The 18,210-nt window shown below is 35.7% G+C and overlaps 1 protein-coding gene and 1 pseudogene across 1 annotated transcript in view; one reads left to right on the plus strand and one right to left on the minus strand.

Moving 5' to 3' along the window:
- The window catches only part of TRAPPC8 (trafficking protein particle complex 8), an 85,582-nt gene that overhangs the window by 18,002 nt on the left and 49,370 nt on the right, over positions 1 to 18,210 (plus strand). The window contains 7 exon segments of the mRNA XM_005697009.3: positions 300 to 474; positions 2,620 to 2,773; positions 6,519 to 6,612; positions 7,246 to 7,502; positions 7,840 to 7,955; positions 8,650 to 8,800; positions 13,653 to 13,753. Of these exon segments, the coding sequence (XP_005697066.3) occupies positions 300 to 474; positions 2,620 to 2,773; positions 6,519 to 6,612; positions 7,246 to 7,502; positions 7,840 to 7,955; positions 8,650 to 8,800; positions 13,653 to 13,753 (1,048 nt within the window).
- LOC102176656 lies at positions 9,961 to 10,596 on the minus strand (annotated as a pseudogene).

Consider the following 18,210-nt stretch of genomic DNA (forward strand, 5'->3'; position numbering starts at 1 on the left):
TTTTAAAGAATAATATTAATTATTGGACTTCCTAGATGGCACAGTGGTAAAGAATCACCTGCCAGTTCAGGAGATGCAAGAGACACAGGTTCGACCTTTGAGTTGGAAAGATTACTCTGGAGAAGGAAATGGCATCCCACTCCAGTATTCTTGCCTGGGAGATCTCATGGACAGAGGAACCTGGCGGGTTGCAAAGAATTGGACACTACTGAGTGTGCACGCATGCTTGCAGTTTATTTTAACAGGATAATAGTTACTATTAAATGATAAGTGATAATTACCTTAATGTGGTTTACAAGGTATGTTGGTGGCATCCTCTGGTGAAGCTGAACCTGTGGAACAGTTTTCAAAATTGTCACAAGAACAACATCGAATTCAGCACAATAATGACTATTCCTACCCCAAATGGTTTATACCAAATACACTTAAATATTATGTACTTTTACATGATGTAAGTGCAGGAGATGAACAGAGGTAAGTTTATTTTTTTTAATTTTAAAATATTTCCTGTCAAATGAGTTAACATTTTGACATGGCTTAAGTTTTTGATATATTTTTCATCTAAGAAAGTAAAAGTTTATTAATAAAATAGCTCGATCTTTTATTTGAAGTTATATTCAGCAGCTACATCATTTTATTTCATATGCTTATCCAAACTTTTCCTTCAATGTATATGTCTATTAATCTTTGTTCACGAGTACTTGCCATTTTATATTTATAGATCTTAGCTGTATTTCTTAGCTGTATCTTACTTTGTATATTATTGCTCATTTTTTTCTCTTGTCCCTTTCCTGGTTTTCCTGTAACTTTTCGTTTCCTGGTTTATAGGCACTTCTTTTTTCACTCTTCACTCTTATCATTTTATATTTTTAAACTTGATGTTTTTCACAGTCTCAAAAAACATCCAAACACTTAATTTCTTATGTCCCCTTTAATGTTCTTTGTTAGTGATTTACCCTAGTCCTTTTATTTGGGATAAGAGAATAGCTTATCATTAAAGATGAGTTCTTGGAAAAAGATAATATTAAAACAGTTTTACTTTTGTGGCTTTTTCTGGCCAGTGCGGACTGGGGAGAAGATGGGACACCTGATACTTTTTTGTTAAGAGGGAAACTTAAATGTCCAAAAAAGGTTAAAAATAAATGCATTAAGACTTTTTCCTGCTTTGCAGTTTATTTTGATTTTTGGTTCAAGATATTGATCAAAATTAATCTTTTGTTTCAAACTATTGTTCTCTTATGTCAGTGCTGTTTAGAATATGCAGTTAAATAATTGTTTTTGTCCTTGTCCTGAGCACATGCCATTGTTTTAAAATAAAGTTTTCTTGATAAAACCAAAGAATTGTTCTGAGGATTACTAACCTTTATAATTTTTTTGATATCATAAATAATCTGTAAAGTGTATTTTATAAATAGAAATAATTTGAACTGGCTTTTATTAGTTTCAGTCATTTGAATATGGATACCTTCCATATTAAATGGTTATAACGTGGATATTTAAGTGGTAATTAAAGTATTAGATCAGTGGTTCTTATGCTTAAGTGTCATTGGTAAAGCAAGTAGATGTTTAGTTTATTGTATGTGAGTAAATATACACACACATATACTTTATGTGTTTATACAAATTTATAACTGTTTTACTTAACCAGCCTTAATTTTACAGTGTGTAATAAGATTTAATTATTCGTTAGGTTTGTCATTTGTATAGTATTAGTATCTGCATTTGAATGGGCTATATCCACATGTTTTTTGACACCAGATAGCTGATGAGTTTAGGGAGAAAATCTAATTAGGTTAGTTCTATGTACCAAAATTTCATTTCCATTAGAATGATTCTTAGGTTGACTTATTTGAATTATCTTATCTCTTTACCAACTAGCAAGTCTAGTTAACTAAAAGTAAGGAAATCACCTGCTTTTTGTTGCATCTGAGATTAGCTTATGGGTCCAGCTGATAATAAACTTAGCAAAAAAGTTGGATTTTTATATAATAAGTATTTTGACTGCTTTTCTTGTGTTTTCTATTTTTTTCCCCTTCTTCTTCTAAACTGTTTTCTTTGGAGACTGCTTAGGGAAGGGTAAACTGTAGCAGTAAAAGATGATTTTTGGGGGCGGATGCTACAGTTATCTATTTTAGCAATTATATTTTTTGGTAAGTTATCTGTTATCTAAGGCAGAATTTCCCAAAGTTGTAATTCCTGAAGGCTAGTCCACATAGTTGAGTTTCTGATTTATAAGTTTGAAGCCACTCTTTGGAAATTCACTATACACAGTAGCAAATGGAAGACTCAGAGGTGGTCTGCTGCAAAGAAACTGGTTGGCTTGATTACTGTAGTTCCCCAAACTAGTTTGACCACTGAAACTTTCTTTTTTAACAACATGGGTATTTTTGCAAAATTTATTCCATGAGACGTACTTTGATAACTGTACTTTAAGGTGATAACCAAGCTAGCTAAACTTCAGTTAGAATCATGAACTTCGTTGTAATTTTTAAAATTATGCTACTTCTAATGTCTTTTTTGGGAACTATCTTTTTTCATGGTTTTTGTATTATTTTAATATCTGTTATTGTCTAAGATCCTGTCTTCGTTGGCTACAAACATTTCCATTTTTTATTTTAGAGCTGAGTCAATTTATGAAGAAATGAAACAGAAATATGGAACTCAGGGTTGCTATCTACTTAAAATTAATTCTCGAACATCTAATCGAGCATCAGATGAACAGATACCAGATCCTTGGAGTCAGTATCTCCAGAAAAATAGTATTCAAAACCAGGTATATGTAAAAAACAACAATGAAGCAAACCACAAAAGCTGTATTTCAGTTTTATGGCTAATGGCATCACTGTAGAATTTGTAGAATTACTAATAGTTATTTTATGGAATCTGGCTAGTTTTGATGCACTACTATGTGAGCTCTTAATGTTTCAAAAGCTGTTTTTAACTGCAGTAATCCCTTCTTCGTATACCTTTCAGGTATAAATATCAGTGTTAATTGTTTTCTTGAAAGAAAAGTGGAGACTTCCCTGACAGTCCAGTGGTTAAGACTCTGCGCCTCCACTGAGTGGGGAACTAAGATCCCACAAGGCGCATGGTGTGGCAAAAAAAAGATGAAAAGTGAATTATACCTTAAGAATTGAATTAGATTGACTAAACACGTAGATAATAGAATTTTTGGCTTGCACATTAAATTCATTATGAATGCTTACAGTCAATTCTTTATTATCCACATGCTCTGGGGGTTGCCTTCCTTCATTTTCAACATGCTGTTCTTATGGCCACCTTTTGGAGCTCACACTTTTTAGGTGGGTGGGCTTTTTTCCCTAACTTTCCTTTGATTTCCTTTTCTTTTGAATTTCCAGGAAGTTTTGTTTCTTCCTAATCAACGTTTCTAATGTTGATTTCTAGACTAATGTTAATTGCTGTCTGTTGGCTGGTGTGTGGTGGGTGTAATGTTTTACGTTCTGTCCAACTTTTAAGATAGAATTTTATGCCACTTGGTGCTAGTCGAATGCCAGGTTATACGCTTAGTTCAGGTAATCAAGAGTTGACTATTTTTTGTTTAGAAGGAAGATTTCCAAAGTAAATGGAAAATATATTTTGTATAATTAAGCTGCATTATATACTTTATGTGATACTATTTAAAAATATGAATTAGAAAGTATATACATTTTGATGTTCTAATAGAAATAGTTTAATCTGTTTATATATGAAATTTTAAATCCAGTTTTACTCACTTTAATTTTATAATGCTGGGGAAAAATGTCTGAAGAGAAAACGAACCAGTTGGAGGTAGAAGAGCTTTAAATAGTGTTTCAGGGTCATTCTCAGAATAGGAATAGTATTGAAGTACTCAGTTTAAAATCTAACCATCTAAGGTTGGGAAAGGGAACATAATAGGTCAGATTGTGCAGTTGGAGAACTTTTAACAGAAGACAGAGTTATAGATATTCTACAGCTTAGAATTCTAGAAGTCCAGGATTGGAGGATAGTTTAAAGGTTGGCAGATCCAGTCGTTGTCGTGATGCTTTCAGTTCAGTCGCTCAGTCGTGTCCGGCTCTTTGAGACCCCATGAATCGCAGCATGCCAGGCCTCCCTGTCCATCACCAACTCCTGGAGTTCACTCAGATTCACGTCCATCGAGTCTGTGATGCCATCCAGCCATCTCATCCTCTGTGGTCCCCTTCTCCTCCTGCCCCCAATACCTCCCAGCATCAGTCTTTTCCAATGAGTCAACTTTCCTCATGAGGTGGCCAAAGTATTGGAGTTTCAGCTTTAGCATCATTCCCTCCAAAGAAATCCCAGGGCTGATCTCCTTCAGAATGGACTGGTTGGATCTCCTTGCAGTCCAAGGGACTCTCAAGAGTCTTCTCCAACACCACAGTGCAAAAGCATCAATTCTTCGGCGCTCAGCCTTCTTCACAGTCCAACTCTCACATCCATACAACACTACTGGAAAAACCATAGCCTTGACTAGACGGACCTTAGTTGGCAAAGTAATGTCTCTGGTTTTGAATATACTATCTAGGTTGCTCATAACTTTTCTTCCAAGGAGTAAGCGTCTTTTAATTTCATGGCTGCAATCACCATCTGCAGTGATTTTAGAGCCCAAAAAAATAAAGTCTGACACTGTTTCCACTGTTTCCCCATCTATTTCCCATGAAGTGATGGGACCAGATGCCATGATCTTCGTTTTCTGAATGTTGAGCTTTACGCCAACTTTTTCACTCTCCTCTTTCACTTTCATCAAGAGGCTTTTTAGTTCCTCTTCACTTCTGCCATAAGGGTGGTGTCATCTGCATATCTGAGGTTATTGATATTTCTCCCAGCAATCTTGATTCCAGCTTGTGTTTCTTCCAGCCCAGCGTTTCTCATGATGTACTCTGCATAGAAGTTAAATAAGTAGGGTGACAATATACAGCCTTGACGTACTCCTTTTCCTATTTGGAACCAGTCTGTTGTTCCATGTCTAGTTCTAACTGTTGCTTCCTGACCTTCATACAGATTTCTCAAGAGGCAGGTCAGGTGGTCTGGTGTTCCCATCTCTTTCAGAATTTTCCACAGTTTATTGTGATCCACACAGTCAAAGGCTTTGGCATAGTCAACAAAGCAGAAATAGATGTTTTTCTGGATCTCTCTTGCTTTTTTGATGATCCAGCAGCTGTTGGCAATTTGATCTGTGGTTCCTCTGCCTTTTCTAAAACCAGCTTGAACATCAGGAAATTCACGGTTCACGTATTGTTGAAGCCTGACGTGGAGAATTTTGAGCATTACTTTACTAGTGTGTGAGATGAGTGCAGTTGTACGGCAGTTTGAGCATTCTTTGGGATTGCCTTTCTTTGGGATTGGAATGAAAAGTGACCTTTTCCAGTCTTGTGGCCACTGCTGAGTTTTCCAAATGTGCTGGCATATTGAGTGCAGCACTTTCACAGCATCATCTTTCAGGATTTGAAACAGCTCAACTGGAATTCCATCACTTCCACTAGCTTTGTTCATAGTGATGCTTTCTAAGGCCCACTTGACTTCACATTCCAGGATGTCTGGCTCTAGATGAGTGATCACACCATAGTGATTATCCGAGTTGTGAAGATATTTTTTGTACAGTTCTTCCATGTATTCTTGCCACCTCTTCTTAGTATCTTCTGCTTCTGTTAGGTCGTGATGCTTTAATTTCCTTTAAATCTATGAGTGACCTCATCTATTGAAAGTACTTACTGTGTTTTTAGGTGACCTGCTCTATGTTTAAGCAGCTTGAGGATCAAGCTTGTACTCAATCCTATAGGGATCATGTCAGTTTTTCGTTAAAATGACTTTCAGAATATAGAACATAACTCTCATGTCTTTTTGAAATATTTTTCTAGGCTAAATGTACCAGTTTTCAGCTCTTTCTTAAATGTTGTTTTTAGTCAATTTCTTGTCCTGATCACCTTTCCCTTATTAAGTTCTAAGTTATATATTTTTCTCAAAGTCTGGCACTCAGAATAATACCTCATGATATTAGTGGGCTCATGGAGTAGTCTGGACATTTTTTAAAGTTGTTTTGGTGGCTGAAACCAATACCCTTTGTACAAGTAAGCATTGCATTGGATATTTTCCCAAAACTTCTGTGTATTCAGAATGCACTCCAGCCTATTAATACTGCGTCCATGAGCCAGGGGATTCCATACCATCCTTTTTTTAACCCCTCCAGTAGTCCATCTGTCTTGCCATTATTCCTTACATAGTTGCATATACAGGGATTCATATAGGCATATGCATATCACATATAAATAGATAAACTGAGATAGAAGTAACTTGAATTCAGAAGAATTAGGGTAGTGTGCATGTGAAACAATAGAAGGATATAGTAGGTGTGGATTTAAGTGATAGAATATGATACATGGAAGAAGTTAAGAATTTGGAGAATTAGACATTTTTTGCTGTAGCAAAAAAAATGAGGTTTACTGTAGTTGATAAATTTGGTGATATCTTAAATATGATTAAGTATAACTATTAATATTTTTTATATTTTATTTTGATAGGAATCATATGAAGATGGCCCTTGTACTATAACTTCCAATAAGAATTCTGATAGTAACTTGCTTTCATTGGATGGATTAGATAACGAAGTCAAAGGTCTTGATATACTTTCTCTTAAGTTTGGGTCTTTTGATCGAAAATAGCACTCTTGTTAAAGCATGCTAATCTTTATATGTAAAAGATGGGGGAAATTTTCATAGTGAAAAGAGATAATGGTCAGATTAGCTTTTCCTTTGAAGATTTTATTGAGTTATTTGAGTTGATGTTTTTTGAGATTTAAAAATTTGTTTTATAAGAGTAATAAGTCAAACTTCATAAAAATTTTTTTGGTAGAGCGCAAGGGACAGTATGATATGTAGCATTAATTAATCCCCTGTTCACGTGATTTTAAGAGTTTTATTTTTGTATTTTAAATAACAATTTGGATAGTGATAGCTTTAAAATTTTTGCTATAATTTTTCTCATTGGTTGTGCTATTTAAAAATAATTTTTGTATTTAACACTATTTTTCTTCATTTATTTACATGAATTAAAAATTTTCTATTACATGTAATAAGTATTAACCCAAGTACTGATTTTAGGGGGAGATTTGAATGCTGTTGTCTTAGACTTCTAAGACATACAGTAAGAGAAAGGGTTCCAATACTGTTTCTTTTCTTTAGCAGTATAGTAGTAATGCCACAATTTTCTGTTGCTTTCTGGGTAAAAGAAAGATTTGTTTTTCAGTAGATGGCTTACCAAATAACTTTAGAGCTCACCCACTTCAATTGGACCCCTCCAGTGACTCTTCTAATAGCATTGATGGCCCAGATCATGTAAAATCCACTTCATCATTACACGAAACAAAGAAAGCAAATGCTGGAATTATTCATGGTGCATGTTTAACCCTTACTGATCATGATAGAATTCGACAGTTTATACAAGAGTTCACATTTCGGGGCCTTTTGCCACATATAGAGAAAACGATTCGGCAGTTAAATGATCAGGTAAGATTTAATTATTTGCATTAGTATTTTTTAAAATTTCAGGAAATAGTAAACTTGGGAATATAGTAGTATAACTTTAAGAGTGTATGTTTTTATTTTTAAAATAGACCAATATTAGTATTTATTAACTTATTATCAGTGATGAAATTCTAGTAAATCCTAGAAGAGGCTTATTTATTTTTATTAGGGATTTTGGATAATTTTCTTTAAATCATTGTTATTAAAGTACACATTTGCTTACTCTTAAAACTTTTTAGTTATTTAGACTTTTTTCTTTTCTATGTAAATAAAGAAAACTAAACTCATGTTTGTCAACATATTTCATTTGTTTTCTTAGCTAATATCAAGAAAAGGTTTGAGTCGATCTCTATTTTCTGCAACTAAAAAATGGTTTAGTGGCAGTAAAGTTCCAGAAAAGAGTGTTAATGAGCTAAAAAATACATCTGGATTGCTGTGAGTAAAATATCACTGTTTTTAGTTTTCCTGTATTTAACTCTGATTAATGTTTAACTAATGATGTTCTGCAAAAAATGACTATATCTCTAGTTTCTTAGTTTCACTTTGGTCAAAACTCCAGTAGATAAGAATTGTGACCATAAATAAGTTATATTAAATTTTAAAAAAACCTATAAGTAATTGATATCTAAAAATAAATAAGATCACAGGGAGGTCACATTATTGGGTCTGTTTTCCTTAAAAAGATGAGTTGGATTGGGTATTCATTGGTAACTCTTCTTTATTAAAGTACTGAGGTCTAGTAATTCTAAGACATAGCATGTATTTAGAAATTTTCTCTAAAATCTGGTTTTAAGGGAAAATAAAATTCATTTTAGATTTTTTTTTTTTGACTACATAAAGGTGAGTCACCTGGAATTGATCATTTGCTTCCTAATTTGACCATGGAGAAAGTGCTTGCCTTCTGCTGAGAAGTTCTCAATATAGGGACATAAATTATATAGATACTGATGTAACAGTCTGTTTCCAGATATCTTTGAGAAATTCGACCTCCTTGGAGGTAGAATTTTTATAAGACAGGATCAGGTTTTCGTATGTTTTGGACAATTGGGCATCTTTTTAGACATTTTGTAATATTTAATGGCTTAGCGATCATAGATTCTGAATTCCATTTTTTGTTTTGTATCTACAGGTATCCACCAGAAGCGCCAGAGCTTCAGATCAGGAAAATGGCTGACCTGTGCTTTTTGGTGCAGCACTATGATTTGGCGTACAGTTGCTATCATACTGCAAAGAAAGATTTTCTTAATGATCAAGCAATGCTTTATGCAGCTGGTGCCTTGGTTGGTATTCTGTAGTACTATAATTTCTTGTTCCTGCTACCATGAATGACTTAGACATTTTTCTTCATGAAATGGCAAGCAGAATTTTCCCTAGGGATAAAGTTGTACTCAGGGAGCACATAATGCTTTATAGATTTTGAATTAATTGATGATAACTTGATGGATTTCTATTAAATTAGTATCTTCAAACATGGTCATACATGAGAGTTTCTTAGATTTGATTAATACTTTCTATTTAATTTGAATTATAGTTTGTACTGTAGTCCCAGTATAAGAACTTCTCTTTTTTAGAGGATTCTTTTTTATGTTTTGAAAAATGTTTTAAAATTGTTCAAAATGTTTTTTTCTGATCTAAGTCCATTTATTGGTTAAGAACTTGTATTTTGGTGTGTGACAAACTTTCATCTTAGGCAAGTTACTGAACATCTCTAAGCCTTAGTTTTCTCATCTGTGGAATGTGAATCCTAAATATGGTTAGACGAGGTACAAGGTTTGTAAAGTGTCTGGCACACTACCTTATATTTAGGCTGTCAATAGGCATTGGCAATGTTAGTTTTGTAATTGATATAAAACCTAGGTGTTTCAGAAAGTATTTTCTGCGCTGCCTTATAAACTTTTACTGTATTTGAAAAGTTGTCATAAATATGTTTGTAATCTACTTTCTGTGCTTAGAAAAGAGTAAACTAGCATGGTTACTTTCTACATAGTCTATTTAAACAACAGGACACATGACTTAAAGGGAAACTAGGATTCATTTCTTTTAGGGTAATTTATCCCACATAAGGACAGATTGCCCTGCATGTAACAGCTGCATATAGAAAAGTTATAAAAATTGTTCTTGGTTTTGAATGATAAATGAAAAACATTAAAATATTCCAATTGGATAAGGTATGCAAGGATTTTTATGTTCTTTTTTTATTAGAACAAAGTGAGTTGCTGGAATATAAAAATATGAGCTGAAAGAGCATGCCACTAATGGAGAAAAGGGAAAGGGATATTTTCAGAGAACCAGTATTTTTCCCCATCTCATCTCCATTTGATGTTGAACAAAGCATACCATTGGCCATTTGATTTAAAAAATAATGCAATGTGCTTGTGCACAGACACCAGTTACTTTATGTTCAGTTAAAGAATGGGGAAGGGGAAAAGGAAAGAACAGAGAAACTATAGTAGTAGTCAGGATGTGGTGGAACCAAATTGCAGCGTTCTAACTGAGAATATCTTCTTGGTCTGGAGGAACAGAATTCTGGAGTTAAGTAGCAGGTTCCCTCTTTGGTAGAAACCTCTTGTCTTCCACTGGAACACATCAGTTGTATCTTCAGCCTCCATTTCCAACTGTGCAGGTGTGTCTGTTTCATTGATTGGCATCCAGACAAATGGGAATCTGGTCTGGCTCCTTGACAAAGCCTGTTGTTCACAGTAGGCTTCCATTAGTTTACTAAGTGGTGTGTGCCTCTTGATCTTAAACTGCGCCACAGAGTCCTTCTGTCCTGCCCCCTTCACATGACTAGGATCATCATTCTCAGTCTTGACTTCTCCCTTGGGCTTTTCATTGGCCATGGCATGTGCAGGAGTCTCCTCAGCTGTTGCTTCAAAAAAGCGGTGCCAGGTCCACACCAAAGGGGCATATGAGCGAGTGGCAGCAGGAGGCGGCAGCAGTGGTGGCAGAGGCAAAGAGCACAAGTCATGTGCTCCCTTCCCCACTCTGCGTGCCTGTGTAGTCTTCTTAAAAACATGTAAGCTATAAACATCAGTGTGAAGAATAGAAATACATAAGAACTCTACTTCATTGATAATTACCATGTAGATAACCTGTTTAATAACTGCCATCTATTTTGCATTTATTTTAATACTGTATCTTTAAAAATAAGATAATTTTAACAAGTAAAGCTAAATTAGCAAAAAGTCATCCAACTTTTAAAAAACCTTTAAGAATTGAAAATGTTGATGAATAAAAGTATTTGAAAAAGTATATGGATTGTCCTTGGCTAGACAGCCTGTAGTCTGTGGTTAACTAACATAAGCTAATAGAAAATCACAAACACCTAAATGTTATTTCATCAATACTTTATAACATAAATTCATAATTTCAAAATTGTGCATAATGTATCTGCAAATTGAAAGTTTGGAAAAATCTTATGGCACAAAATTTGTATGATTTTATCGTATTTAAGCTTTTTCATTTCTGTCTACAATCTGATTAATACTGCATTTAAACCATTTAGATGGAGGCAAATTAGTGGCATATTGAGCATATTAGTAGAGGTATATGAAGGAAAAATAATTGAACACTGGAAAGTAAAGGCATAGCTACTATAATATATGCACACCTAAAAATCATTGTAGTCTATAATTACCCTAAAAATCATAAGCCTTAGAGAAAAATTGATCTGGTAGAGTCCTCATAAAAGCTATGTATCTTTGTAACCAGAGAATAAGATGTTGTGTGAGGCAGCTTAGCATGGTGGAAGTTATCCCAAGAAATAAAAAAAGTACACAAAACCAGTTTGTGAACCCTGGAGTGGGGAAAAGAACTCGTAACCAGTGGAATTGTCGTGAACGTAAGCATGGAAAGAAGTGCAGCCTGCCTTGAGCAAGAGCTGTGCAAGGCTGGGAGTATACATCTCTAGAGAGACGCCCCTTGCTCCCCAGTCACACACATAACAAGGAGTAGGCATTCATTTTTTATTTTCTTAAAGCACAGATTACAAAAGCTCCTGCTTGGGCAACAGCTAAGTTCAGAGCTTTTTCCTTTCTTGCTGAAGGTTATAAGTCTATATTTGCTATTTTTGATCCCCTTGCCTAAGAAAAACTATTTTGAATGAATGAATAAAAATTCTGTTTGTTTTGATACCACCTTCCTATTTACCATTCACATAATAGATAATTGATCACAAACTATATTGCCTGCCCTTTTTGATGAAAATTAAGATACTTAATTATTTTTAACTATAAAGGTAACTAAAAGGTACATCACAGAAAACCAAAAAAAATTTTTTGGAGAAATACAGTTTATTTTGTAGTTTAATTTGTCATAACAGCTGAAGGTTAAGCAGGTCATTCCAGTTCTTGACTAAAGTCTTTGTAAAATGTGTTAACCCATTACTGTATACTGTAAGAAATGATTTAATGGTTGATTATTGAAGATCATACAGTTTCTTGGGGGTGATCATTCTGAATGTTCTCATTGTATTCTTAGAAATTGTTAGCTTGTATGTATATTGACTAGTGATTTCTTGTAGAATTAAATTAGAAAGTGACTTAGAATTCGAAGCCTATTTTTCTTACAGAAATTTTTCCTTAGTACACTTTTATTGGTGTATGTGTGTGTGTGTGTGTGTTTGTATGTAGTATATATAGTGCATATGTAGCAAATATAATGTATTTTTATATAGTATTATACAATATATGTGGGGCTTCCCTGGTGGCTCAGGTGGTTAAGAATCTGCCTGCAGTGCAGGAGACCTGGGTTCAAGGTTGGGAAGATCCCTAGAGAAGGGAATGGCTACCCACTCCAGTATTCTTGCCTCAAGAATTCCATGAACAGAGAAGTCTGGTGGGCTACAGTTCATGGTATTTCAAAAAGTCAGGCATGACTGAGTGACTAACATTTCCACTTTCAAGCTATATATGTAATGTATTTTAGTTTTTTTGTGTAATATAGAACCCTATGTGTATTCATTATATTTATTAGTTAAAATATAAGCTAGTTAAGAAAACATGATGTTTCAGAGCCATAGAAAATTTTGTCACATGGAGATCACATATTTTCATTCAATTTCTTCAATAAATTTTTGCGCTGGATGCTGAGGATACAGATATTCTGAAACAGGTAGGGTTCATACTGTCATGGATCTTAAACAGTCTGTCAGGTTAAAGGCTTTAATCATATCCCAATTTTTACATAAATTATTTTTGTGTTTTTTCCTCTATTTTAAAAACTGTTGCAAAAAAGTGTTTATTCATCCTAAAAGTAGGTTGACATTAGCAAATTTCCCCCCGATTTATGGAAGTTTCATTTATTTCTAGTTAAATTTTTATTAAAAGTTGGTCTATATGAGACTACAAGTATGAATGTAATATAGTATTTTACTAAGAGTCCAAAACCTTCATTTTTATTTTCATTTCTTTTCTCTGTTTTGGCTGCACAGTGAGGCATGCAGGATCCCAGTTCCCCACTAGGGATGGAACCCGTGCCTCCTGCACTGGGAGCACGGAGTCTTAACCACTGGACTGCCAGGGAAGCCCCTCACCTTCATTTTTAAATCCTTTAGCACCATTGTATATTATTTGAATTATTAACAATGGAATGGGTCTTTGAAGTAAGGAGTCCTAAACAGTTGACAGATCGGTTTCAGAAATGATTTCTGTGCCTTCTGATACAGAATATGAACCCTAGAGTTTGTAAGAGGTGAAAGGTATATAGTACAAGTTGTTATGAGCTCTGTTTTCAACTATCAAAGCCAGTAGATTGGAAACAGATGCAGTCTGTTTCTCTCTCTATGGTCCTATCATTGGTCCGTTCTCTAGTCTCTAAGGAGCAGGCAGTCACGAGGAGGTGGCAGCAGAAATCTTACTTGATAGTTACAGGCCATGACCAAAAGTGTTTACTAGGTCTTCTTGCAAAACACTCACTTAAATAGTGACAGACTTTGGAATGTGATTGGAGAACTTTAAAACTGAAAGCATATAAATGTAATTATTTCCAAGTCTGCACTAGGCTATCAAATTTATATATGTGGCTACATAAAAAAACTCAGTGAACTGCATTCCAAATTTTATTAGACTCTGAATGCTAAACTGACGGCAAGAATTTTCTCGTTTTGAAATACTGTGATGTCTTTTCCTCTAGGAAATGGCAGCTGTGTCAGCTTTTCTTCAGCCAGGAGCACCCAGGCCATACCCTGCACATTATATGGATACAGCAATTCAGACATACAGGGATATCTGCAAGTAGGTGACTAGAATATTTATGTTCTATCCCTTTAGAGATAAACTTGACATTTATATTGTAACTAAATATAAGTGGTTCTTTGTTTTTTTATGTTTTAATCTTAAGCTCCCAAATCAAGTTAATATATAAATGAGGTGATCATTTAAAACTAGTGTTTTACTACATTTTCCTTTCCTGGAAGGATTTATAGTTAGGAATTAGTTAAATGTAATGTTGAACTTACTTGTTTCATTGAGGGTGATTTGTGTTTTGAGAACATTTTTAACTTTACTACTATAAAACCAGGAATTAGCTAGTTTGAACTTTTCCTTGTTAAATAGGCAGATACAGAGAGGTAGATAATGGCCTCAGGAAGAAAATGAGAAACGTTTTGTACGTGTAGTGAGTTCTGTTGAAACTCCATGGAAGTTAGAACTCTCCACCTGTAAAGGAGACTATGAAAGTTGGTCCAGAGAGGGTTTCATGGTATGTTTGAGGAATAGACCTTTAAAGAAAGGTGGTTGGGATTTGAGAACCATAAAGATATTTCAGGAATTTTGGTTGGCAGGAACAGTATTTTGGATGTAACATTATTGGAGAAAAGGAAGAGAGCCTGGGCTAGATTAGAGGGTTTTGTGTATATGGAAAGGTGTTTTTAGAGAAATCAGTGTGGGAGAACCTTAACTCTCATTTATCACTATTTTTAAGCTGTGGTTAAGATTTGTGTTTAATAAATGGGGAGTTACTGAATATTTGAGTAGAGCTTTGACATGGTTATTTTTCAGAAAGATTAATTCTAGCCTTTTCTATGTAGAATGGAAAAATTAAAAGATGAGGACACGAAGGCCGCTTTGTCTGCTATAGTGTTGAAGTAGTAGTAGTAGTCATAATAATGTGTTTGGAATACAGCACTGGTAATAAAGATTAACACTGTTAGCACTCAGCGTTTACCACTGTGCCAAAGTAACTTATATGCTCATTTAATCTTTACAACAAATGTATGAAATGGTGCATACTGTTATTACTGCATTCTACAAGCAAGGAGATTGAAACAAAAGAGTTTAACTTGCGGAATGGGTGAATTTAACTCAGATGATCATTGTATCTACTACTGTGGGCAATAATCCCTTAGAGGAAATGGAGTAAACTTCATAGTCAGCAAAAGAGTCTGAAATGCAGTATTTGGATACAATTTCAAAAACGACAGAATGATCTCTGTTTGTTTCTAAAGCAAACCATTCAATATCATGGTAATCCAAGTCTATGCCCCAACCAGTAACTCTGAAAAAGCTAAAGTTGAACGGTTCTATGAAGATCTACAAGACCTAGAACTAACACCCAAAAAAGATGTCCTTTTCATTATAGGGGACTAGAATGCAAAAGTAGGAGGTTAAGAAACACCTGGAGTAACAGGCAAATTTGGCCTCGGAGTACAGAATGAAGCAAGGCAAAGGCTAATAGAGTTCTGCCAAGAGAATGCACTGGTCATAGCAAACACCCTCTTCCAGCAACACAAGAGAAGACGCTACACGTGGACATCACCAGATGGTCAACACTGAAATCAGATTGATTATATTCTTTGTAGCCAAAGATGGAGACTCTCTGGACAGTTAGCACAAACAAGACCGGGAGCTGACTGTGGCTCATATCATGAATTCCTTATAGCCAAATTCAGAGTTAAATTGAAGAAAGTAGGGAGAACCACTAGACTATTTGGATATGACCTAAATCAAATTCCTTATGATTATACAGTGGAAGTGAGAAATAGATTCAAAGGATTAGATCTGATAGACAGAGTGCCTGAGGAACTATGGATGGAGGTTCATGACATTAAGAAATGTAAAAAAGCCAAATGGTTGTCTGATGAGGCCTTAAAAATAGCTGTGAAAAGAAGAGAAGTGAAAAACAAAGGAGAAAAGGAAAGATATACCCACTTGAATGCAGAGTTCCAAAGAATAGCAAGGAGAGAGAAGAGAGCCTTCCTAAGCTATCAATGCAAAGAAATAGAGGAAAACAATAGAATGGGAAAGACTAGAGATCTCTTCAAGAAAACTAGAGATTCCAGGGGAACATTTCATGCAAAGATGGGCTCGATAAAGGACAGAAATGGTATGCACCTAAGAGAAGCAGGAGATATTAAAAAGAGGTGGCAAGAATACACAGACGAACTATACAAAAAAGATCTTCATGACCCAGATAATCACAAAGGTATGGTCACTCACCTAGAGCCAGACATCCTGGAATGCAAAGTCAAGTGGGCCTTAGGAAGCATCACTATGAACAAAGCTAGTGGAGGTGATGATATTCCAGTTGAGTTATTTCAAATCGTAAAAGATGATGCTGTGAAAGTGCTGTACTCAGTATGCCAGCAAATTTGGAAAACTCAGCAGTGGCCACAGGACTGGAAAAGATCACTTTTCATTCCAATCCCAAAGAATGCCCAAAGTACTGCACAATTGCACTCATCTCACATGCTAGTAAAATATTGCTCAAAATTCTCCAGGCCAGACTTCAACAGTATGTGAACCATGAACTTCCAGATGTTCAAGCTGGTTTTAGAAAAGACAGAGGAACCAGAGATCAAATTGCCAACATCCATTGGATTATTGAAAAAGCAAGAGAGTTTCAGAAAAACATCTGCTTTATCGACTATGCCAAAGCCTTTGACTGCATGGATCACTACAAACTCTGGAAAATTCTTCAAAAATGGGAATACCAGACCACCTGACTTGCCTCTTGAGAAATCTGTATGCAGGTCAGGAAGCAGCAGTTAGAACTGGACATGGAACAACAGACTGGTTCCAAATTGGGGAAGGAGTATTGTCACCTTGCTTATTTAACTTACATGCAGAGTACATCATGAGAAACGCTGGGCTGGATGCAGCATAGGCTGAAATCAAGATTGCCGGGAGAAATATCAATAACCTCAGATATGCAATTGACACCACCCATATGGCAGAAAGGGAAGAAGAACTTAAGAGCCTTTTGATAAAAGTGAAAGAGGAGAGTGAAAAAGTTGGCTTAGAGTTCAACATTCAGAAAACGAAGATCATGGCATCTGGTCCTATCACTTCATGGGAAATCGATGGGGAAACAGTGGAAACAATGAAAGTCTTTATTTTGAGGAGCTCCAAAATCACTGCAGATGGTGACTGCAGCCATGAAATTAAAAGACACTTGCTCCTTGGAAGAAAAGTTATGAGCAACCTAGACAGCATATTAAAAAGCAGACATTACTTTGCCAACAAAAGTCTGTTGAGTCAAGGCTGTGGTGGTTTTTCCAATCGACATGTATGGATGCAGAGAAGGCAATGGCACCCCACTCCAGTACTCTTGGCCTGGAAAATCCCATGGACGGAGGAGCCTGGTAGGCTGCAGTCCATGGGGTCGCTACGAGTCAGACATAACTGAGCTACTTCACTTTCACTTTCATGCATTGGAGAAGGAAATGGCAGCCCACTCCAGTGTTCTTGCCTGGAGAATCCCAGGGACCGGGGAGCCTGGTGGGCTGCCGTCTATGGGGTTGCAGAGTCAGACATGACTGAAGTGACTAAGCAGCAGCAGCAGCATGTATGGATGTGAAGAGTTGGACTATAAAGAAAGCTGAGCTCTGAAGAATGGATGCTTTTGAACTGTGATGTTGGAGAAGACTCTTGAGAGTCCTTTGGACTGCAAGGAGATCCGACCAGTCCATTCTAAAGGAAATCAGTCCTGAATATTCAATGGAAAGACTGATGTTGAAGCTGAAACTCCAATACTTTGGCCACCTGATGCAAAGAACTGACTCATCTGAAAACACCCTGATGCTGGGAAAGATTGAAGGCAGGAGGAGAAGGGGATGACAGAGGATGAGATGGTTGGATGACATCATTGACTCAGTGAACATAAGTTTGAATAAGCTCTGGGAGTTGGTGATGGACAGGGATGCCTGGCATGCTGCAGTCTATGGGGTCACAAAGAGTTGAAAACGACTGAGCAACTGAACTGAAGGGCATGCAGTTAATAAATGGTTGAGCCAGTGTCAAATCTTGCCCTTTTTATAATTGTTTGAGAATATATTGGAAGTTTCTGGCAGAAGAAACAGCCTTCTGTCAAAGAGGAACCTTTGAAGAATTTTGAAAGAGTTTCAGAAGGTGGAAGAACTATGAGAGGGAGGCAGTAAGGAAGCCTGAAGTCCTTTAAATTCCTTTAAAGTCCTTTCTCCACAAAGGGCTAGAATTCTCATAAAGTCCCATAAAGTCCTTTCTCTGAGATGATTTTCTTTGTCTTCATGAAGCCCAGAGCTTTTAGGGAGATTCATGTAGAATGATGCAAGACAAAAGTGAAAATATCCATTGACCCAGATAGCTATATGACAATCTGGTTTTGTCCTCCTGTTCACAACAGATTGTATGCTTTTTCTAAATACACTCTTAACTGTCATGCATTTACCATATAATCCTCCTCCTAAGTTACCATGATTGGTAAGGTTTATCAT

The sequence above is a fragment of the Capra hircus genome, chromosome 24 (genome assembly GCF_001704415.2).
Source record: "Capra hircus breed San Clemente chromosome 24, ASM170441v1, whole genome shotgun sequence".
Lineage (NCBI taxonomy): Eukaryota > Metazoa > Chordata > Mammalia > Artiodactyla > Bovidae > Capra > Capra hircus.